The sequence below is a fragment of the Gymnogyps californianus genome, chromosome 13 (genome assembly GCF_018139145.2).
Source record: "Gymnogyps californianus isolate 813 chromosome 13, ASM1813914v2, whole genome shotgun sequence".
Taxonomy (NCBI): Eukaryota; Metazoa; Chordata; class Aves; order Accipitriformes; family Cathartidae; genus Gymnogyps; species Gymnogyps californianus.
The window spans coordinates 2,126,513-2,150,261 of record NC_059483.1 but is presented as its reverse complement, the minus strand read 5'-3'; the positions used below and the strand labels follow the sequence as shown (position 1 = coordinate 2,150,261).

General features: G+C 43.7%; 1 protein-coding gene across 1 annotated transcript; it reads left to right on the top strand.

The window, feature by feature from the left end:
- The first annotated feature begins 4,122 nt into the window (after positions 1–4,122).
- ARL8B (ADP ribosylation factor like GTPase 8B) lies at positions 4,123–22,429 on the top strand. The gene is made up of 7 exons (XM_050904528.1): positions 4,123–4,316; positions 13,727–13,807; positions 14,427–14,500; positions 14,930–15,023; positions 15,655–15,722; positions 15,960–16,030; positions 17,363–22,429. Exons 1-7 carry the CDS (start codon positions 4,194–4,196, stop codon positions 17,410–17,412), a joined length of 561 nt encoding a protein of 186 aa, XP_050760485.1. The 5' UTR covers positions 4,123–4,193; the 3' UTR covers positions 17,413–22,429.
- The last annotated feature ends 1,320 nt before the right edge of the window (positions 22,430–23,749 follow it).

The window sequence follows — 23,749 nt, the reverse complement described above, 5'->3', positions numbered from 1 at the left end:
AGACAGTGTACCCATTCAAAATATATTTGGAAGGATGTATTGTATCACTGGGTGAATCCAGTGATTCTCCTCTTGTGTTGTGCAACCTCCAACGTCCAGAGAATTTCCAGGAAATATCTAGACACAAAAAGTGATGATCTGATCCTGTTTTCATGTGCTCTCTTCTTCTGATACGGCCATCTGCAGACTGGTCCTCCTCAGATGCCAGAAATACCCTGCAAGCCACGGCATCAGTAATTGCATTGCTATAAGTGCTCTGCACTGCCGCACCAATGAGTGCAAAGACTCCCAGGGTGCTTACGCAGACAGCTGGCGGTGGAAATGGGAAGCAGAGTCGAAATCTAAAGGCCCGAGAAACCCTGTGTGGAACAGTCAACAGAATTACGTACCCAGATTAGTGCTCAGTGCTGCCTTTCTGATCATAGTGAAAGGCATTTTGGAGAGGTCCCCATCATTTGAGGCGAGTGCCAAGAACATCCTATTAACTTGATGTAATGAGTTTTATCATAGAGTTTAGACACACTTACACAGCTTTTGTTATGCTACATGTTATAGCAGGATTTTATTGGGAGAAAAATTCATGGCATTCAAACACAGACATATGAGAACCCGAAATACTCTGTGACTTCACCAGGCTTGAGAGAACAGACACAGCATCACCATTTGCTGGCTCTGGAAGTAGCTGATAGTAAATCACAAGTCTGTTGCCTGAAAACACGCTACAGATGAGAAGAGACTTCCTCTCCACAGAATTTGCAGCCCATGTAGAAAGTGTCTGTGGTATCTTTGCAATACAGGGAGAGGAGGGCATCGTGTTGTTGTTTTCAGCTATAAAAGTGCTCTCGCACTATTTTGTTCCAGTGGGTGAATTAGCAAATTGGATTTGCTCCCAGGAGTAAAATATTCATTTATCATTTCATGGAAAACACGACTGCTGTATAAAATGTGTTGTTGCCTGTTCCACTCGTTTGCAGTGAGCTACGACGTGTACCTCAGGAAGCTTTTATCTCTGAAACAATGATGGACATACAGAAGCAACTGACCACGCAGACCGGCTCTTAGCTGGCTCTCGTTATCTGAGTGCCCTGGCATAGCTTCTACCTTCCATGAAATGTTAAACGTATACAAGTGCAAACCACAGTCAGAAAGGGACTTCTGGAGATATTATTCTCCTGTGCAATTGTGTAACAAACAATTAATAAAGAATATTATGGGCTGCCAGGTCCTCGGATGAGGAATGAAATATAAACAACAACCCGTTATTTTGCCTCCTGCAGCAAGCTGATGAGTGCCTTGCACGCCAGTGCGAGCTCAGGGTGCTCGTGTCTTTTCAGATGAGACCTGTGTTGGTAACGATGATCAGTGATGACTGTACTGGGATACACCAATTATGTTTCTTGGATGTTTCATCTGTCCTCTTATGTACGTCCATGCTGAAATCCACACTTGTGATGTGCAAGCATTATGGCTGCATTTACCTCATCAATGCTGGCAATGCGGGAGTGCGAACCAGAGGAAAGCCTCCAAAGGCACGCAGAGGCAAGCCACGCAGGAACCCCATCTCCGTGACGGACTGATTCTACCTCGACATATGGTTGGTCTCAGCTGTTAAATGTGTTATTCTCGCGAGTTTGGGGCAAACCGTGATCCTGAGGCACCAGCGGGAAGAGCGGAGCTGTGCTGCCGCAGGGGAGCCTTGGCAGAGCAGTGGACGCAGCGCCTGGCTGCCCGAAATTCATCAGCTGCACACGCCGCTGCTCTCTCTTCATCCAGGAGTGGAAAGGCTGTTTGCCAGCTGCATGCATTATATCACGGCCTGCCTGTGTTTAAAAGCAGTTCCTATATGTGATTTTTGTTAGCCAGGTCCTAGCCTAGCTAAGCTGTAGCATTTCTCTGAAAAAAAGGAGAAGACCTGTTAGCTTCTGCTGGCACTGGGCTATACCCGGTGCTGTATTTGCTGCTCTTTGCAAATATGAGCAATGCCAAACAATGCCAGAGTTCTCAGGTACTGATCGAACTGCTTCCTTGTGTGCTCTTCTGCACCGTCTGAGCTGCTTGGCCCCTCTCTCTTCATTATTCAGCCTTCATAAAACTACTTAACCTGCTTCCCCTGCTCCCCTCGGAGCTGGGATGTCCGTAACCAGGTAGCTCGGCCAGGGGCGAGGGGGGAACAGAGCCCAGCCTGTACTGGTCCTTCCTCTCCCAGCGTGGTGCTGGGGTGGGGAAGACCAGCCTCTCGCCTGCGTTGGGTAAGCCCTTTGGGGTTACGGAGGCAGCGTGGCTGGGGCTCCGGGTCCCCAACAGCCATGGAGCCAGTGACTGTCCGGAGGCAGAAGGCTTCCAGCTTTACCAGGGCTACTTTGCACTTCAGCTCTCACTAGGGAGGAAGGTCGTCCTCAGCCTGATCCTGGTGCCCTGAAAAATGCTGCAGAATTAATGAAGCACAGCAAGCTAATAAAGCATGGCAGAGAGCCTGGACTCTGTTTCCACTCCTCATGCAGTGGCTTAGGTCCTTAGTATTTGTAAAGTATTTTGAGAACCATTGCAGCCAAGTGCAAAACAGTAGCTGTTTTCCAACCTATTGCCAACCAGCAAATCCTGTTTAATATCCATGAATATCTCTTAATTTGAATCACGAACGTTTTTCTGCAACATCATAAGAAATCCTGAAGAAAGAGACTGTACTTCAGGTGAACAGAAAATATTCTTATTCCTTGGGCATTTTGTAGACTTCTCATGATTTTTTTTCAGCTACATCTTCATTTGCTCAGATCATGTCCCTCCTGCCTTGGCCTCACACTGCAGAAGTCACCGCTTAACTACCCGGAGAGCTGCATAATTTGTGAACGATACAAACATTGGGATCCTCAGCGGTGTCTCTCTGGAGGACAGATGTTTAGGGAAGGTGTGGAATTTATTATGTAAATGAAGATGTTTAGAGCTCGTAAATCTCTATCACCCTGATCATGATTTTTAAAAAACATGCAGACATGTCCATTGGTTTGCTTTCTCATTCTGCTGTTCTTTGAAGTTGGGGGATTTCTGATCTCCACCTGCTATTGGCTTTACTGTACAGAACTAGGCTTAACTTGGCTGGGAATGAAAATAACCAGTTACAGTTACGTGACCAGCACAGCAGCAAGGTCCACAGTAAATCACCTGAAAAAGTCCATGCGAAATGCATGGATTCCTGGCTGAAACTTCTAGAGAATGGCTGGTTATGTGAGAATAACTGAGAATAACGAGGTCAGGTGGGCTGACCCTTAGTTTTTTGGAAGTTCTAGGAGTGCACACAAGGTTTTACGAGATATTTCACTTACTTAAAAAATACTCTGCATTTGTCACGTGAAAACATTATGGTTAATATTCTTAATCCCTAGTTCTCCGCAAGCCCAGGATTTGCCTGCAAGCCGGCTGCAGCTCAGTGGCTCAGGGGGTGGCCAACCTTAGAGACCTAACCAACTGGACGCACCAAGAAAAGCCCCCACAATCGATGTCCTTTGTAACTGGAGCCGCAGCCCGTCGCGCACGTCCTGGTGGGGCCCTGCTTTCCACCCAGCTGGGCGGCAGAGTGGCCAGGGTGGCCGGGAGGGCCTCAGCGGGCGGCTGGGGCACTTCTCGGGGGCCAGGTGGAGGAAGCAGCTGGGGATGGGTCAGGGGCTGTGGGCTGGGAGCGCAGCACTGCTGCCAGGGGGACTACCAGCATCGAGAGCGGCGGGCCGCGGAGTCAGGGGCGTCGAATGTGGCCGCGGCAGCGTGCCCGGGCAGCCCTGAGGGGCCGGGACACCCTCCCGCCTGCACCCGCCCAAGATGGCGGGGCTGAGGGAGGGAGAGCGGACACCCGCCGCACCCGCACCCGCCCAAGATGGCGGGGGCCGAGGGCCCCAGGCAGACGTCCCGCCCCGCGCGGCGCGGCCCCGCCTCCGCCCCGCCCTCCCACCGCCTCCGGTCCTCCCCGGGCGCGGCGCGGGCGTTTGCCGGCAGGGGGCGGTGCGGGGCGGCGCGGGAGCTGGCGGCGGCGCGGCCTCTCTTGGTGCGCCGCGCGGGCCGTGCCGAGGCGTCATATGACCCGCGGCGCGGGGGCGAGCCGGGCCGTGTGGGAGCGCGCGGGTGTCCGACAGCCGCCGCCGCCGGAGCCAGTCCCCGGGCCCAGCCTGCCAGTGCCGCCCGCCGCCCGCCCGCCCGCCGCCGCCATGCTGGCGCTGCTCTCCCGGCTGCTGGACTGGTTCCGCTCTCTCTTCTGGAAGGAGGAGATGGAGCTCACCCTGGTGGGGCTGCAGTACTCGGGCAAGACCACCTTCGTCAACGTCATCGCGGTGAGCGGGCCGCGGCGGGGCGGGGGCAGGCCGCGGCGGGCCCCGGTGGCCGCGGGGGGGGGTGGGGGGTGGTGCGCCGCCGCGGCCTGTGCGGGCCCGGCAGGAGGGGGCCGGAGCCGAGGCAGCGCCCGGGCCGGGAGCGGCCTGGTGTCCGGCCTCGCCGTCAGCAGCCCGTGGCTAGCGCCGGCCTGGGCTCCCCCTGATACACGGTCGTGTCTGGTACGCGTCGTTCGTTGGGCTGAACTGCTGGGATGAAGCTGTTCCGCTGGGCTGCCTGGGGTGGGAAGCAGGCACGTCTGCCCTTGCGGGGTAGGCTCGTAGGAGAGGGGGCTGAGCTGGCCGTCTGTAGCCTCGATAGCGTGCTGTGCCTCCATAAACCTTTGTGTGCTGATGGGACCCGTGAAGGCGCCGATAGCCGTATCAGAGCACAGCTCTGCGGTGTGCTCTGAAGGCTTGTTTCAGTCAGCATATTAGTGTGGCTGGGCTTGCGTTAGCATAATGTGAAGATAGCGTACTGTGTCTTCAGCTGCCTTCTCCCATTTGACTCTTTTTCAGTGGTCCTCAGTAAATGATTTAAATATTTCCCACTCACGCTTCTTCTCTCAGGTTTTTGCTTATCCTCATTGTTGAAACCTGTATCAAATAATCTACTTTCTCTTAAGGTGTGCGCTAAGAAGTACAAGTTCCAAGCCTAACAGCAGCAGACTGCTGAACTTGGGCCTACTTATCTGATGATCTGCCTGGAGCAGATGAAAGAAGGGTGTGGGAATCCTCCTACATGAAGCTTTTCCATTGTTGAACAAGATAAAGAGTGGCTTGCTTAAACGGCTTATTCGGCTTCATCAGTGTCCTGTTCTGCAGATGCGTGTGACAGGAAACATTCAAAGACACAAGCTGGAACTTGGAAGCCCTTGCAGGGAGACTGAAATGGGAAACCAGGGTACCTTTTGGTTTTGCAGGGAGCATGACTGACTTGAGTCCAGCGCACTTAGAATGAGAAAGCTGATGTCTTCAACTGTAGATTGAGCAGACCTTCAGCTTTTGTTTTTTTGAGGCTGTCTCCTTAATATTACTGAGTATTTTTATGAACGTATTTATTAAGCGTCAGTTGAATGAGTTACTGGATAGGAAAAGGACTCTCATTCTCTTGCAATTATACATAATCCTTGTTACACTGGCTAGCCGTCAAAACGCAACCAAGCTCTTGTGTAGTTGAGGTTGTTAGCACGTAGTGGGCTTCATGATAATCATGTGAAATGGATCCGCCCTTGTAAAAGGTAACTTTTCTTCTGCATAGTTATGTTAGGTGAAAGTTGCTGGACTAACCTGAGAATGCCAGAAGCCTTTTCTTTCACACACAGTAGTGGCTACCACTACCTCTGGGCTTGGATTTCTAAAAATGGAGCTCTGAAATTGAACCACCTCAATCTGTGGCCGCTGAGCTGATACTGATTGGTGTGTTCATGCAACTTTGGGCACTGAGGTTACTCTACAGGTTTTTTGTCTTCTGGAGTCCTGGGTGGTGACAGCACTTGACAAAGTGCTGCTTTGCTGTTCTGTCTGTATAGTACCAGCAGCTCAGCTCCTTCGGGGAGTTATCTGTGAAACCGTATTGCAGATATGTGGAGTAGTACAGAATGATTGTCGTAGTTGCACGTCAGTTTAGTCCATCTAAGTTGTCTCAAATGGTAGAAGTACTCCTAAGTAAAGCTGACATCTGTATCCAGCTTGCTTTGCTAGGGGTTGAATCTTGCAAGGTTTCAACCGCGCAGTAAGATCACACCCAGAAATTTATCTGAGTAAATGTCATTCAAATAGCCTTGCAAAACTGAGTGAAATAAGGAAGCTGTTATGTGCATAATGGCACAGCCTAGTTAGCTGGTTTAGGTTTGGAAGTAGCATGTCAGATTTCTGAAGTTTTTAATTAGGGAATCTAGTGACTCTTTACAAAAAAACAGAGTGAGGGGGCTTGCTCAGGTTTTTATTATTGGTTTTAAAAAGATAATAGCATGAGCTTCAGTTATCAGCACAATATTGCTTCTTACAGGAGTAGTGCCGCCCATGGCACGAAGAGCTAACTTCTTGTTAGTTGCTTCATTGACTGACTTTAGTTCAGAGTATGCATTTGGAAATGAGTGCCGGAAAAGAATAACTGCTCTCTGCAGGCCAATTAATGGTTTGGATGGATGTAGCTGTCAAGCGTTGGGATTCCATAAAACTAAAATGAAAGGAATGACACAGCAAGATGCTAGTCCTATAGAATAGTTCTAAAAGCTGGATTACATACAAGGAACTTGGTATGGCTTATAAGGCTGCATTCTGTTTAACAAAGGGCTGTTACCAGTCTCTTGACAACAGTGAGTTTAATCTAATATAAATCTCTAATGTAATCTATGCCAATCAAATCAGGCATATGTAACTAGAGATAAAACTCAAGCCAATTACACAGGAGGCTTGGTACAACACCTGACTATCACTAAAGTGGAAAGGCCATGAAAGGCAGACAGTCCAGTTCTAGAATAATCTTTGTCTAGGTTGCTAGCTGGTTTGGGCCGTATTTATTCCTTCACTGTAAACAAGCACTTAGTTTGTAATCGGACCAAACTTAGTTTGACTAGAAGGTTTAAAAACCAACCTTAGCAGTGAAATCTAGTTATAGCTGGATACAACTACTGCAGCTTCTGCTTTGCTAAGGCTCTGTATTAGTCACTGTCTCTAATTAGATATTAAGCATAAGTTTTCCGTGTGCATGAGTAAACTTGCTCACAAGGGAGGATATCATTTCTTCGTGGTCCTAATTTCCATAATGTCGATGGCCTTTGGCTCTTATTCAGAGAAATTGCATGTCATCCCGGTATCGCATCTTGAGTTGTTAGCTTCTTATCTGAGGGCTTGAAATGCCCATTATTTACTGGAGTCTGCAGTATCTTCTGTTGTTTGCATCTCTGCAGCTAGTGTCTGTGAACAGGCTTTCATCAGACTTGCTGTCAAAGCTGCGAGTCCCAGCCATGCTGGTGTGGGGAGGTATGAGAGGCAACCGAGCTCCACAGCCACGTGACGCAACTGAAACATGACTCAAGTAAACTGACTCTGCTTCCAGGCTGCAGGCAGTGCATGCTGCTGAATAATGGGACACTTTTTTCTAAAAAGTGCTTCATGGGAGAGCGGTGTTTCCTATTGTGAAGTCTTGCTTGAAGCCCGGTAGATAGATCCTTGATCCAGGCGTTTGGCACTGGAACACTGAAGCTCGATAGCCTGGTCCTCAGCGAGCAGGAGAGGAGAACTGCAGGAGCGGGAGGGAGTCAGACTGTCCCGATACAGTTGTCAGGTTTAAGAGCTAAACTCAACCTGTTCTGTTTGTGGTGATAGGATAAATAAGATCCCTTTTTAGGATTTGTGTCAAAGCCTGAATTAGTGTGGTTTGTTTTTTTAACTTTGGAATATCTGATAAGCCTTTGAATGAGGCCTTGGTTTCTAGAGAGGGGCAATTTTTGAGGCGCCTCTCAACAAAAGATTCCTTTGGCCAGTTGGGAGCTGTGACTTCCTTCCGTCCTCAAGACTATTGTAAGTAACTTTGACTGAAAGAAGCCACACTGGAGAAGTGCAGGAAAAGATTGCTCTAAAGAGCTTCGCTGCTGCTTTAGTGCCTTCTGAAACACCCAGGTAGGTCATAAATAGCGTATGTTGTCACTTCATACACATAGTAGTTAAGTGAGAAGGTTGATATGTTTTTAAGTGAAGTGTTTCTTAATCGCAGAAGTCTCTTGAAATGGATTGCCTCACTTCATTAGGTAATAAAGCTAATATGAGGTGACTCATATTGCAGTTAATACTCTTTCTTTGAGGTCCTGCTTGCTGTACCCCAGGTGGTCTGAAACAGGCCACTGAAATCGGAATCTACTTTTTCCATCGTGTTCTTAAGTTCCTGTAAAGCACACTATAAGCAATGGAAGAACTTTAAGCAGTAACACCTGAAAAAGATGCTTTCATGAGTATCAGAGGCATGAAATGTCCTAAACTCTTACATGACTGACTTCTGGATAGAAATACACCTTTTTAGGTCTTGTTTCATTGCTGTGTGGTGTTACATGATAAGCAGTCCATGTCCTTTTAAATATTCCATTGAAGTTGGTTGGGGAAATAAAAATGCATTTTCTTGTCAGATACCACTATTTTGCTTTCTGCAGCAATCATTCATAGAAGTGCTATTGTAAAGCCTTTCAAGGCACTGTTAGATCACAAGGATTGAAGCTTCTAAACTGGCATTCAAGCTTTTGAATGTGATCGCAACAAGTAGCTGAAACACTGAAGTATTTCAAGAAGGAAGCTAGACTACAGAAACTAGAGTTGATTTGTCCATATATGATGCACTTGGTTGAGGCTATGAATGTTGCAGAGGAGGCTTAGTGTAGGGGTAGCTTTATATAATGCTAAAATGACTCTGGTTTTGTTTTCTTTTTTTAAAGAAGAGATTTCTGAGAGATGTGGTGTTTTTCTTAGTGTCAAAAGAAAGAAATTTAGGGATGAACAGCGGGGCTTAAGGTAGTATGCTGGCTCAGGTGCATTGGGAGTGTCCTGGCTGGAATCCATACTCCAGTGATGTTGTCTGCTAGTCAGCTAAGCTTCTTCGTGATCTCTCCTAGATGAATAAAAAGTATTATGAGTAAAGTTAAAATCTTTGTTGTGTAGCAACAAAGCCTACATGAAGAAATTTCTCCATGTTAGCTTTATGAGATGCAAGCTAAAGGCTGCCCTGACCTTTTCTGTTGATATAAAGAATCTCCTTGTACAGGCTGTGGAATCAAAATCTGGTAGCTGTGAACTGGTGATTGAGGACCATGTGGATGGACCATTGTAGGCAGCGTGCTTTCCAGTGCCAGCAGGAGAGAGCTACTGCTCTAGCTGGAAAGAAAGAAGAGGGAACACCGGTTCTACTGCTGCAGTTTGAGTTCTGCCTTTAATGGTTCTTTTAATGTATTGAAATGAATTTTTAAGGAAGATACAGGAAGCAGGAATTCCAGTCTTACACTCAATTACTTGATCAAGCTGCTTAGGGCTTGGTGCTGACAGTCTGGTAAGCATAACTCCCTGGAAGTTGGCAGGCTTCTGGCCATAGCTTATGGCTACGGAGAGGCAGGTGAAGTAGCCAGAGTGTGGTTTGTTTTGGTTTGGGTTTTTTTTTGACTGAAGACAACTGGAAATGGGGGGTCTAGTAAGCAGCTTGTTTTAATATTAACTAAGTATAAAAAAAAGACTAAACTTGCATCCTTTGTACACTTCTGGAATGTTAGGTGACGGTAAGTTAAACACTTGTCTGAAGTCTTCTGATCCTGCCCTCTGGGAAATGAACTGTACCTGTAACTGGCATGCTGCTGGCTCATTCCTGAGGCAAGACCTCTGCGGGTGCTGGCTGGCAAAGCTGCCCCGGCCTGTTGGTGGGCTGAGGGAGAGGGCACAGACCCAGAGAGGCGGTCTGCCAGAGTTACAGGTAAAAAGCAGTGCTTGTGAATGTGGCTGTGCTTCCGCATGTATGGTGGTGTTTCAGAGCACGCACCAAAGCGAGTGTTAGCTGGTGTGTAAGAGGTGGGCCAGACTTGGATCTGGTAGTGAGATGGAGAGTGCCATTCATAAACGCTATAGTCTGTGCGAGAGTTAGTGCTAATACTAGATAGAAGGTGAGCTGAACCCAAACTGATTCATGCAGGTAGGTGTCGGCCCTGTACTGGAATACAGTACAGGCACTTAGTTCAGTCTGGAAGCAGTTTTGCTACTCTGAGTAATCCTTATCCAATGTAAGTACTCAGGCAGGTAAATGGGTTCATGTTGCACTAAAATCACGTGCTTGGGTTCTCCGGGAGCTTGGAGTATTGAAAAGGGAGCATCTCTTGAACCAGGAGGCTTAAAGACTAGTCCTGCAGGTTCTTTCTGCGTGTGGTCTCTGAAATTTGGTCTGTTTAGTCTCCCTCTTTCTTATCTTTCACATAGGGGCTAGAGGTAACTTTGTTTTGTGACCTTCAGCGAACACTTTGTATTAATGCTGTATGGTCTGTGTGACCTCAGAGCTAATGGTTTAATTCATAATCACTTCTAGTACACAAGGCTGATCTTCCAGGAGGCCTGGATGAAGTACAGTGTCTGCCTATTGGAATATTCACAAGTGCTGAAAACAGATGCTATTGCTAGGTTTGTAAGCAACTACTCTCGCTGTCCTTGATGAGTGTTTGAGCAATGGTACTGTGTATGACAACAGCCAAGCACTTTCAGATTGGGAATTGAAAGTATTTCTGTGCTTATCAAACTTGTTTTAAAGCTGATGCCTATTTTAGAAGGAGAAAGCATTGTATTGTGAACACACAGTGATAGGGCTGAGTAATCTGCTCTAGGGGGGACAGAGGGAAGTCTGATTCAAACAGAACTGCCTGCTAATAAAAGCATATTCTTCTTGTTCTGCTGTGCGAGTAGCGTTTGCATGTGAATACTCTAAGATGCAGCTGAATTCCTGGCTTTTTTCCTCTGTAGAGGTAGTAAACAAAAGCCCTCTGAATTCTGGGTTTGGAGAACCGTTTCTGGGCCAAGACAGTTGGATACAATAGCAGAACCTATCACAGGAGATCACTGCCTGCTGGCAAAACCCATTACAATTGTTTTAACCATTTTTTGACCTGTCTTAAAAGATAGGGTGACTGCCAGTAGCTTTCTTTAGGTACACTAACTGCAAACAGAGGAATACCCACACTTATATCAAAGTAAAGTCTTTCAAATGAAGATCTGAGTTGATCAGTATGCTCAAAACCTGCAGTCAGGTGTGCCTCTCAAAGCTATAAGGTGCCTGCCTCACCTCAGAATCCGTAACCTCCAAACTTCCTATAGAGAGAAAGGGCGTACTTGTGTTTTGGAGGCAGCTTGGTGAAGGCACCTGCTACCCTTTCCTTCTGTTTCTGACAGTTCACAAAGTATGTCAGCGCTTGTTTGTCTCGCCTACAACGCGGAGTACAGAAAGCTGAAACTCAAGTTGTAACTGAGCAACTGTAGTGTAGTTTTTAAGCAGGTCAGAACAAGTTTTTATGCCACCTGGATGTGCAGTGTGGGTAGAGAGTACTTGGAAAGTAGCATAAGGTGCAGCAGCTTTTCTGAAGATTCTGTAAAAGCTTCCTCGTGGTGGATCACAGTAATTTCTTCAACATGACATTAAACATGTGGCAAGTGAGGTGCTGCTCCAATCTGAAGGAATCTGTATCCTAAAAGAGCGGTGATAGAGCATGAACTATTGATAGCAACAGCTCTCAAGTGAAGTGTCTGAGTGGGAATAGCTGACAGGATATGGGGTAATACGAAGTAGCACAAAGAGATGGAGGTTCAGGGAGTGCTTGGTTAGAAGATGTTTGGTTAGAAGATGTGGGTGTAGGGCGTGACTGTAGAGGCAGGAATGCAGCGGTTCTTGAGCAACCATGGCAAGCTGACCCTTCAAAGGCAAGATTAGCAGTGCGTGCTTTATGAACTGAACTGCATCAGACATGGAAAGCATGGTTAACCATCTGCTGCTGAGCTACGCGTAATCAAGCTGGCTGAAATGGACAACTCGTGCACTGAGCTTTCAGGGCAGGAACAGGAAGCTAATGAACAGGCATTCAGGTTGTGCACCTACCTTGCTGAGTTAGCAGAAAGGTTAGAGTAGTTTCTGAAACAGTGCTGCATGAGATTGGTACATGCTCTCCTGTGTAGGTTAAACAGTTGAAACTTCTTTCAAATGAGAATGCAGAACACCTGCCTAATGAGGTTTAAGCTGTCCATTTTTCAGGTCATCACTATTTTTACTGTTGCATTCCTTGGATTCAAGGACTTAGTTATTTTTTTTACTCCTTTTAAAAGACTTAGTCTGTATAGCCACGCATCTGGAAAGCAGATCTTAAATGTGAAAAATCACCACCTGTTCAGGGGACTGCTGGCTTCACATTGAAGCTCTGGATGTATTTCTGTTTTGGAGGTCAACAGCAAGATCAGCGTGCCATTTAACTGAAGGACTTGGCCAAATAAGCCCAAATGAGACTGCTATAATCTGTATGTTTTCAGTTGACTTCTAAAGTTTATCAGCATTATACTGGAGTCTGTATTGTGTGAAGCTTGCAGCTTTGGTTTGCTAATGGAAGATCACAGGTTTTTTTGGGGGGGGTGAGGTAGGGGGAACAAGCTGAAGAAAGTGTGGGCTTCTAGGCAGAGAAGTGAATGACAAAGCATTGGTATTACAAGCTGATCATCTTCTGCTTGCAAGCTCTGAACAGCACGTACTCAAAGCATGTCCAGTCAGACTTAGTTACTACTTCCAGCTTGTGAGCAGTTGGGCCCTAACTCTATAGGGTGATGTGAAGTCTGCTTCATAGATCCTAAAGGGCTTTTAACTCGGGCTAGCTTATCCGTGCAACATCAGGGAAGAGAAGCAGACTTTCTGCTGCTATGATATCGAACCCTAATTAAACAACTGAATGCATTTAAGTCGACCTTTTTTCCAAATCTGGTTGACTGACTGGTTCTATTACACATAATGGATGTAGTGACATACATAAGGACCACTGTGGCTGAGATTCACCTTCTGCCAAATAGCAAGGGAGCGTGGGAGAAATCTGTACTACTGTTGATAACACTTGTTATGGCTCCTGGGTTAGCTTCAGGAGATAGCTGTGAACTTGGCTTTCAAGCTGTTACAGATAAAAGTGTAACAGATAGTAAAACATCTGCCACTAGAGAACCTCTCTAATACAATGCTGTTTTGCAGCAGTTATGTCAGAGCTTAAAGTGATGCTGAACTTCTGGTGGAAATGGGCTGAAATACTCTCCAGTTGGATTTCGACTGCCTCTTCCACTGCTGAAGACCTTGGACACTGTGTAGCCTAGCAGGAAACAGACCTGTCAGGTCCTTCCACTTTCCAGCCTTTTAAAACTCCTCAGGGAGTTAACCCATACCTGTGGGTTGGAGGCTTACTCCACAAGAGTGATTTATTACTGTAAATGTTGTGCATAGAGTAGCTTGCATCAGAGGAACATCTTCTGGATATTTCTAGCTTCCAGGTAACTAGGAGATTCTGACGTACAGAACTTGGCTCCAGCAAAAGTAGGTGAATGGCTCTTCGTATCCTTGCCCTGGCTGTCCATCTGTTAAGCTATACAAAGCACTTCTCCCCAAGTAACTTTGCCCCCCCCGACCGCCTCAAGGCTTGAAAAATTATTTAAGTGCTTGTAAGAAATTACTTGACTCACTTCACACAAGCTTCAATACACATGAATATCATATCTACGACTTTTTGGCTATAAAGCCTTCAGTTGGAGGGCAAATAGTTAGAAAAAGCTTATGATATTTTACCATGTAAACTAGCTGCATCAGATAAGCACTAAATTTAACTTTGTTTTTTTTCCAGTCAGGTCAATTCAGTGAAGATATGATTCCTACTGTGGGCTTCAACATGAGAAAAGTTACAAAGGGTAATGTTACAATAAAGGTATGTTACCATTGCTGACTGTCTCTTTTTAAACCCATGCAAGGTTGTCTTCAGCTTCTAGTTTAAAATTTATGTTTGCTCTGTTTTGCTTCCACCATTGGGACAAATATAGGAAACTGAAGAGGCTAAATCTGTCAAATAGCTTATGTTTATTTATAGGGTTTCTTAAATGAGAATCTGTGTGATTTCCAGGTTCGTGGACTAGTTAAAGCAATGTTGTGATAATGCTGTCTGGCTTTAATCTGAGTTAATTTTCACATGTTTAGGGCCCAGAGATCCTCCTCTTCTGCTCATCGATATTGCTTAAGGGAAGGCTTACATCAAAAGCAAAGTTTTAAGTCAATATATCTTATTTTATTTTCTTGTATACCACAATGTGTAAACTTGGTACACAGGTGTGTTCTTGCATCTGGTGTAAGATGCTCTAGTTTGCATCTTATGCTATTGGGCCTGCAAGCTTTGAGCAGCTGTACAAGGGATTATTTCTGTTCCAGTATGTGAGAGGTCCTGTATCTGGCCTAAGGAGAAAGGAAAAACTGTTTTGATTTCTTGTCTTATCTTTGTGTGACATGTTTAAACATAGTGCCTGGCTGAATTGTCTTTTTCCCCTTTCCTGAAGATTTGGGATATAGGAGGGCAACCACGATTCCGAAGCATGTGGGAACGATATTGCAGAGGAGTTAATGCTATTGTGTAAGTGTTGTCTTCCTTCAGCTAGTACTTAACTTCAGATTTGCTTCTCTTCTGTGTGTAGCCTTTCTAACAGTGCATGCTTGACTCAGTAGTACTTGTTTTAATTTTGAAACTGTACTGCAACCATATTGACCTTTTTTTTTTTACCCTTAAGTTCAGGGCTCAAGATGGGTTATTTTCTTATCAGTGTCTGATCTGGAGTACTAACTACTTCCTGTCTGAACTGGGAGGCAGTGCTGTCTAACTGAAAGAATCTTTCATCTACCCTGATCTTAGAGAATTTTTTTAGAAGAACCAAATTCCTTGCTCAGAAGACCTAGCTTTGTTTAAAGCCTTGTTGAATGTGCTCAAAACTGACAGTGTAAAGGAAAGACTGCTGTTTCTGAAGTACCTCAGTCTCACTGACCTAACCTTAAATTCTCTTTAAAGCTACATGGTAGATGCTGCAGATCGTGAAAAAATAGAAGCCTCTCGAAATGAGCTGCACAATCTTCTAGATAAGCCACAGTTACAAGGAATCCCTGTAAGTACTGTTGCCTTACACAGTATTAAACTTGCTTGAGGAATGTGCCTAACTTGAGCAACTCCGAAGTCTGGCTTGAACTCTTAAGTCAAGTGTAAGGCCTAACCTTACTGGTTAGTATAAGCATGAACAATACCTGCCCCTAGTGCCTTAAATCAAACTGTTGACCTCAGTCAATCCTTCAGTGATCTTATTCTTGTTCAGTGCCCACAAAAAAAAAATTGGAACAGTAGTTTAGAGTATTCCACAGTATGAGTGCTCTCTTCTAGGGTCTACTATAGTACAGGTTAACCAGAGTGTAGTACAGATGTATAGAGTAAGTTTAGGGAATCTCAGCTGAAAGTGTACTGGGGTTGTTCTCAGTTTTATCAGCAGATGTGTTCTCATGCTTGCTTTTTGCATGTAACAGTTTATTTGTACCCCTGCTTTCCCTAGGTCCTAGGAAGACTAGGTCAGTCTTCCTTCTTGATCTGGTTTAATAGTGAATGTCTCATTCCATTAGATTTAATAGCCTAGTGCAGACTGCTTGTCAGACTCCCTCAAGTTTCTTGTTTGTGTGTGGTTTGGTGGGTTTTTTGTTGTTTTTTTTTAAAGCAAAGCTGCAACCATTTCCTTCTGCTCTGGATTTCAGGTTCTAGTACTTGGAAATAAGAGAGACCTTCCTAATGCTTTGGATGAGAAACAGCTAATTGAAAAGATGTAAGTTTAACCCTTCACTAAGAAAGGCTACTTTAACTCAATGAATGAATTCATGTACATAGGGTTGCTAGATCAAGAAGCTTGCATTTGTAAGTAGAAAACCCAGCAACAGGAGGTAGCTGAAACATTGTACAGAAACAAGTGATGTGGAGAAGATGAAGGGGAGCAGTTTAGATTCTCAGTATAAGAGTCCTTGTTATAAGTGAAGTGTATGTTGAAATGTTCTCTCTTTCATAGGAACCTTGCTGCTATTCAGGACAGAGAAATCTGCTGCTACTCAATTTCTTGCAAAGAGAAAGATAATATAGGTAACTATTAACCTAAAATGCTAAGCATTATGGAGAGCTGTCAGTGGATGGATTGGGGGATTGTAACTTCTTAAACACAAGCTTCCTGGCTTCAGGAAACTGGTAGCAAATCAAAGAACAATGTGTAAGTGCACTGGTTAAATTCGGTATAATGCCTGATGGCAGTGAGGAAGCTTGACTGGTATTAAAGTCGTAGGTGTTGTAGTTATCAAAACATATGTCAGTCTCTTGTGAAATCTGTTGCCTTTCTTTAGTTAGTTTGCAGCAAATAGCTGACTAGTCTCACTATTAGCTTGGACTGAATAATTTTATACTTCTGTCAGCTACTCTCAACTCTGCCTCACTTCATGAGGCTAGCAAGTACTTGCAGCGAGTTTTTCCTCAACAGTCATTCCCTTGAAATAATCATCTTCCCTTGCTGTCTTATCAAAGCAGTTCATGTTGTGGCCTATGCTAGTCGCTACTCCATGCAGCCAAACAATAAATTTTTCTGGTCCTGACATCAATTGCTTTAGAATTTCCTTTTCTCCTGATGCCTTCTTGTGGCTGCCATGAGATTAACGTTGGTTCATTGGCAGGCTAACGTGAGTTTACTGATGAGGGAAACTTCAGGCTGGTGGTCACAAGAACAAGCTATAGAGCACACCAGAACTGCTTTATGTTAAGGACTCAATGTCTTTCCAGGAAAAATGAACAGCCTGTTGAACTCTTCTGTCTTCTTATCCAAGAAGCTGCTGTTACCTTACCGTCAGTTAAAGATTCAAACATGGTGGCTAGGAGAAGCAGATACTCCCTTCTATCATATCTCCTGCACAAGGCTCACCGTGTAGCTGAGCATCACTGATGCTATAGGGAAGGTGCTGCTGGAAGCATGGGGCTGGTATGATGCTGGTGCATTTCACTTCCTTAGGAGACCCTCTTTCGAGCATGGAGGAGCTTGATGCCTTGTACTGTAGGGCTAACCTAACGTTGTTCTCATCAGGTGAGGAGAGGCAGACTGGCTAAATAGAGCAATGTTGATCTGAAACTAATTATGTGAGCCATACCAAAGTATCAGATTAAGGGACGTCTTTTTCCTAGAGGTGTAGTTGACTGAGGAACCAGGATGTGTGGGGCAGTTGTTACTTAAAGGATGCTAGGCAGTTGTAGGACCAAAGCACAGACAGCGAGCATTCCAAAAAATCATTCTGTTGATCTGTCTTGGACCATCCTCTAGAGACGGGCTGGATATTCCTGTCATGTGTTAGAGGACACTGGCATACCAAAGTGATGCCAGTTATACAAATACAGATAGACGCTTGAATATGGAACTTCTCTTCTCTCTCTCTTCAGATATCACGCTTCAGTGGCTTATTCAACATTCAAAATCTAGAAGAAGCTGAAGTCTTCCTGGAATCTCCAGTACCAGTTGGCCATAATCTCAGTTGTCCACTTCCCTCCATAATGAGATATTACCCAAAACTCCTGTATCAAGAATCTGCCTTTTCACGGTTCATTTCTCATGTGCACTGCTGAAGACTTGTATTCCTATTCTGTCACAAAACAACTAGAGTTGTCATGATAAAGTCAGCACAAATATTTATTTTACAACCATCTATGGTGGGAGGGTTGTGGGGGGGGCTTTTTAAAAAAAAAAAACTCTCTACCATGTTAACTATGATGGTACACTCTGTTCTGGTTTTTCAGGGCCAGGTTTTTATATGATTTTCAGCAAGTGTTTTATTTCTAGTGTTTAGTGGCTTGAAGATGTTGATGCTTGACAGCATTAAGATTCTGTAAGATGCCACATACAGTAGTTAGAAAACATTTAAGCGTGAGTTGTGGGATACTGATTTATCTCACAAATGCATGTGATGTGTGTATGTAAGCAGAGAAATGGAAACTGCAGAGGGGAGCACAAGGCATAGATCAGCATCACTAATCTACAGCTGAGATCTTATCCTGTCACTTGAAAAAGAAAACTCTCATGATGAATTAGGAAAGAGTCAACTGTTTAATTTTTGTTGCTTCTGTTTAACATTTGTACGGGGGATGGGAATGGACTGTTCTGTCAAGCTTTCAAAAATTGGAGTATTCCAGCATGAAAACAAATTGCTAGGAACATCAGACTTTGTTCAAATACATTTTTCTATCTACAGATACTAGTGGTCTCTATCTGAAACCAGAACACACATTCTGAGCAGCTGCATGACACTTAAATTACTGATGTTTTTGTATAGAGTCAGTTGTTGACCTTTAGCACAATATCTATGTAATTGTCTAGTGTCTCTCCTGCTCATGAAATGGCTGGGCACAGTTTCACCTGGTGCTATGGAATATCTAGGCTATTGTGACAACTCTAGACCTGCCTGCTTTCTTGATGTAACCATGTGCAAAGTCTGTAAGTTGCAAGATGAAATGTTCTACTGTGTCAAAGCACAAGAGAGCCAATGAATTGATCCTGTTTCTTGACTAGCTCCTACAGTATAGGGAAGTATGTATAAACTAAAGATTGTAATGTTTTTGTAGCTTTACTTTCTCAATGACTTCAGTATATTTAAAGGGACAGACTTGTTAAGACTGGTTTGTTCATACAGCAATGTCAGTGTAGCTTTCTAGTGTATGCAAATACATGGTACACCTGCTTGTGTTGCCTCACACTGTGTGTGATTCTTCACCTAAATGTAGAGTTTGCATTACGTCGGAGTCTTTGGTTGGAAGCACTGTTTAGTCCCTATCAGTTACGACAAGCCAGTTTTAATTTAGACTGCCATGGCCTTACTGTTCTGTACCAACTATCGCACAGACACTACATGCTGCCTGCATTCAGTCTGAACTTGCATTTTAACTTTTTGTCCCCTTTCAGTTCTCTGAAGCATGATTTCAATTAATTCATACTCTGGTGCTGTAGAGGAGAGGGTATATTAACTTGCTACTGTAGTCCCTAGTTCACCAGGAACTGCTACAGTTACTTTTATTTAGCAAACTTGCTTGTGCCTAAAATAAGGAAACTAAACTAGAATGTGTGAATCTTTGTGGGGGACCAGGTCACTGTTTAGTTAACTGGCCTATAGCTAAACTTGATGTGTTTGGTGTTTATATACTTCACTGCTTTCAGCATTTATGGCATCCAAACACTACCAATTGTTAACCTGTGCATTACTCTCTGCATGTGAACAACTTATACGATTACTGAACTTTGTAAATACGTGAATTTTTTTATTTAGGTGGATGCATATGTTGGTTTACTGCTCTTCAGCTTTATTCAATAAACTTATGTTTTGAGGGTTGTATTGACACTTAACTGACTGACTTGAGTTGATGTGGCTGAACTCACGGAAATACATTATGGGATGTCTGTCTCCTCTCCCACAAGATTACAGTGGGGGAAGAAGGCTTGGTAAATACCTGAGCTTCTTTATGTTCTGTGGTTCAACTATTCAAGTGAAATGCTTATAAAATTACCTTTCAGGCCTGGGGCTTTCTCAGCTTACAGGAGCAAGCTTAGCTAGTCAGTCTCAGCGGACTTAAATTCTTTTTTATGTTTATGAAAAGCACTGGTCAGCTGAAGGGTCTTAATTAGGGGCAGCCTTCTGGAGCTCTGTTTTCAGGAGAAAAATGCATGTGTCTATAAGCTTGTTTCTTGTCGTCAAGCCTAGAGTAAAACCTTTGCTTTTCTAGCAGAAGTGTCAGATCTAGCAGTGCCTGATCATTCACTGCCAATTAAAGCATAAAGATTCTTATCTCATTGGAAAGTGAGGCTTTTGTTGACTGAGGTCTTGGACAAAATCTTTGTCGTGATTTTAATTTGAAGTTACACTGGCTGTTCTTCCCAACTGCTTTGTTGCTTTAATTTCTCTTAGGTCACTGATTAACTTATAGGACCGTATGTCAACATCTTCCAAGTAACGGTAACAAATTGGATGTCTTCTATTCACGGCCTGCCTCCATGTAAGCGTTCAAACTTACTGAGCTGTAACAGATTAGTTTTTAGGTCTGAGTACTGGTCAGTTAGCATCCTTCATGTGTAACTCGGCTGGTGGGAAGGACTAATGAACTCTTGAGTAAAAGATCATGTGCATATATCTTCAGTTGATGGGAGCTTCCTGCATGCAAAACAAGCTACCTGGAGTTAACATTGAAAAGCAAAATGCCTCTAGATGCAAAATCTGAAGACAGTATTACTACTGTAGGATTTGTCACCCTGGTTGGTCTGATACCAGTACTAATCACTGAAATCAGCTCTGGTGTGAACTTGGCCAACAGCTGTTTGCTTGATGTGGTATTGAAGTAATAGTTTCTACTTCTGAATGTAAATATAAATAGCAAGGAGAGCTACACGGGCTATCTGTGATGTGCGTACTCTAAAAAGTGCATTTGTATTACTTCACGAAGTGACTCCACCTAGGTTTTCACAGCTATTCTTGTACAGTTCTTCCAGATGCCCTTAGTGACTCACATGGCAGAACTGTAGACCTTGAAGAGACTATTTGAATCCAGTGCAGAGGATTACACTTTTTCTGTTTGAGGGCTTGATTAACTTTCCAACTACCTTCATTTTGAAACTAAGTCTTTCCAGAGAAGTGAGGCTGTTCTCTCCACCTTTCAGCCTTGGACTGAAAAAACTACTCCCTCATCTGGTGCAGTTAAGTCCAAGGTTAAACCTTTTCTGTTCTAATAAAGGTGTGGAGCCTAAGATAGGCATTAGCAGCGTTGTCTGCTGAACTTGGATGCTGTAGCTGTGTTCTGGTTCTAGAAATCTGTTGGGCCAGTCTAATCTGTCATGATGATTACTTGTCTCAGGCTCTGTAGTGAGCCTGGACAGTAAAGAGAGACTGATTAAATTTCCCATTCTCTTACAAAAGAGATGGGGATGCATTTTAGCAACTTAGGGGTTGATTTTGGGGATGCAGTTTAGCAACATAAATTATTGTTCTTAAACATCAATAGCTGTAGTCCTGAAACTCTCTTCTGATGTATCTGCAGTAGGCCTTGACCATTAGCATATTAAGAAAACTGGGTCTTGTCAAAAGGCAGATGCTGAGCCAGAGAGAACTCTTGGTCATGAATATGCATGCAAGTTAGACACCAGTCATATCTTTATGACCTCATGATGTGTTGGTACTGTATGGTGTCGCAATGATTTAAAATAGCCGTCAACTCTAAATACTTGGTGTTGGTTTTGTTCAGTACAAGTGATTGCTCTTACTGATGATAGAGCAGCGTGTCTCTAGACTAGACTGGGAAGAAATGTTTGTGCGTGCACCCACAGCACCGGGCTGTGTGAAGGTTTTCCTTGGAGTGTTCATGTCCTGTCAACTTTAGTGTGGATGGTGGTTTCTTTAAGTGCAATTACAGTGCAGCATTATTCTCATCATCACCCTGAGTACGGCTGAGTGTCTTAGCAGTTGCACAGAGCAATTCTGTTCTACCACATGGCAACATGAAAAATGCACGAGTCTGGAGCTGTTTCATCATCTGTGGAACTAATAATCTAGTTTCTTATTGATTTGTGTTTTCTCTTTGCATCTTTATTGAAACAGGTTGGAAAGACGGTCCTTTTTGGATGCTGACATATAAAACTGCATAGTCTTCACTTTCTGGTAGAAGAAAGGAGGCCAAAGAAAATGCCTTAAACAGTCTCTCTGGTTAAATTAATATAGGAATGTTGTGCAGGGATCTATGATAACTTGAAGTATGACTTAGCTGGATTATCAAGCTTTTTAACTTTTCTAAGGTTTAAATTTATAGTTACTGTGGCTGTGCAATGGCATGTCATGATTTGTTTTGTGCGTGTTTACTGAATGTGAAAGAAATGCGCTTCCTCATGGTCGCATGCCCCGGCACTGCTCCCTGCTGGCTTGCTTTTGCACTGACCCTGACGAGAGAGAGCTGTGTGAATTCTAAATAGGGGGCTGTAAATCAGGTTATTGAAGCTATCTTGCTATGAGTGCTGCGTTGCCGATTACACGAACAGCAAAGCAACGAATCGTGTTAAAGGGGAAGTAATGTGTGAATGCCTGAGACTGGTATGTGCTTCAGGACTTTTATTCCCAAAACATGAGTGTAGAATGACTTGTCTCACTAAATCGTAAACCTTCAATGGGTGGTCTGTTGCTTTAGGACTACAGATGCTGAACGTTGAAGTATGCCTTGGTGAAACGTCGGGGAATTTCTTTTACATGTCACTTAAATGACAAACACGGAATGGCACTCAAAGGGGTATGCACATACTCTTTTAAAGGAGAAGTAAAATATTTGGTGTTTTTATTTCCGTCACAGTGGAAGGCGGGTAAGTAGACCTTTGTGCCAGGATTAGTGCCTTTTAATTATGACATTACAGGTTTTATTCTGTTAAAGGCAACATCTATCATTGTGATCATTTTGAAGTGCTTCAATAAAGTGTTGTTGAAAACCGTTCTTTTGCATATTCATCTGTAGTAGTACAGCTGCTTTTATTATTGCTAGAAATATATAAGAAGCCCTCATTACCAAATTGGGGGAAACATTGTTACACTCAAGCTAAACTAAACACATCTATGCTAAAATTTAATTCTTTAGATCATCTGTGAGAAGAGCAAACAGGTTGACTCCTTGAAGCACTCTTCTAACCAGGAAGAGAATAGGTGGTATTGCTTCCATGTAGGCAGATACATTCAAGAAGTCTTTCCTGGCCTAATTAGGAAACTTCACACGTTAAACACTGTCATAAAACGGTGATCTTGAGTATATGAATGAGGCAAATTCTAAATGAAGTCTAAATTTCGTGTTTTCATTTAAAAAAAAAAAATAGTTGAATGCTGTTGCCTGATTGAATCTTGGTCAGTGTGTGCTGTGTGTTAGCAGAGTGGTTTCTGTGGAAACTGGTAGGAGTGTTAACTACATAACTCATCTTGAGAGAGTGACCGTAAGGCTTGTGCTCAGTGGGGGCAACTCTGAGTAATCGGTCTGTGAAACTCTGTCCTTTCTGATTACAGCTTTGCTTTAGATGCTGAGAGCATTTGTTGGTCTCATTTGTGTTTCTCTCTGAAAAGACCTATTGGGTAGAAGTTCATAAACCATGTTATTCAACAAACAAAGCAAGTACGTGAGTAGAGAAAGAAAAAGCTGTTGTGACGTGTGAAATTTAAAGCTAAACTTGATTCTCACAAGAGTCTGAGAGTGAAGTAAACTGATAAGTTGCTTCTGTATAATTGTGTTAACTTGGGATGTGGAGAGATACTTCAGTCTTTTCAACAATGAGAAATTTTCCTCATTTTTTTTTTTAAAGTCAATAAATGAATCCCCTTGGTGTGAATAGTAATATTTCTGGTGCATAAGGGGAAAAACATTAAAAAGATGCATGGATTCCACAGATTGAGGAAAGGAATTGAAAGCAACCTCAGGCTGCTATGTTTGAACAGGCTAGAGGGTTTTAACAGGAGTTAGCATAGAGAAGTCTTGATGGACCACTGAATTGTCTTCTTTTTTTTTTTAAGATTTATTTGTTCTACTGTTTCTGTTGCAATGAATGGAAAACATTGCAAGAATGACTTCTGAAATAGAAAGTATAAAATACAGGCTGAAGACAAATCATTAATGTCTGGTTGTCTGTCTACGCGTGATAACAGTCTTTAAATATTTTTTTCCCCTGCATAGGGATTTTTCTTATTATTTCTATCAAATTTCTTCGTAACAAATCATGTGCTTTCTTGCTAAAAGGATGCAACGCTAGAGTGAACACCAGTCCTTAGTTCAATG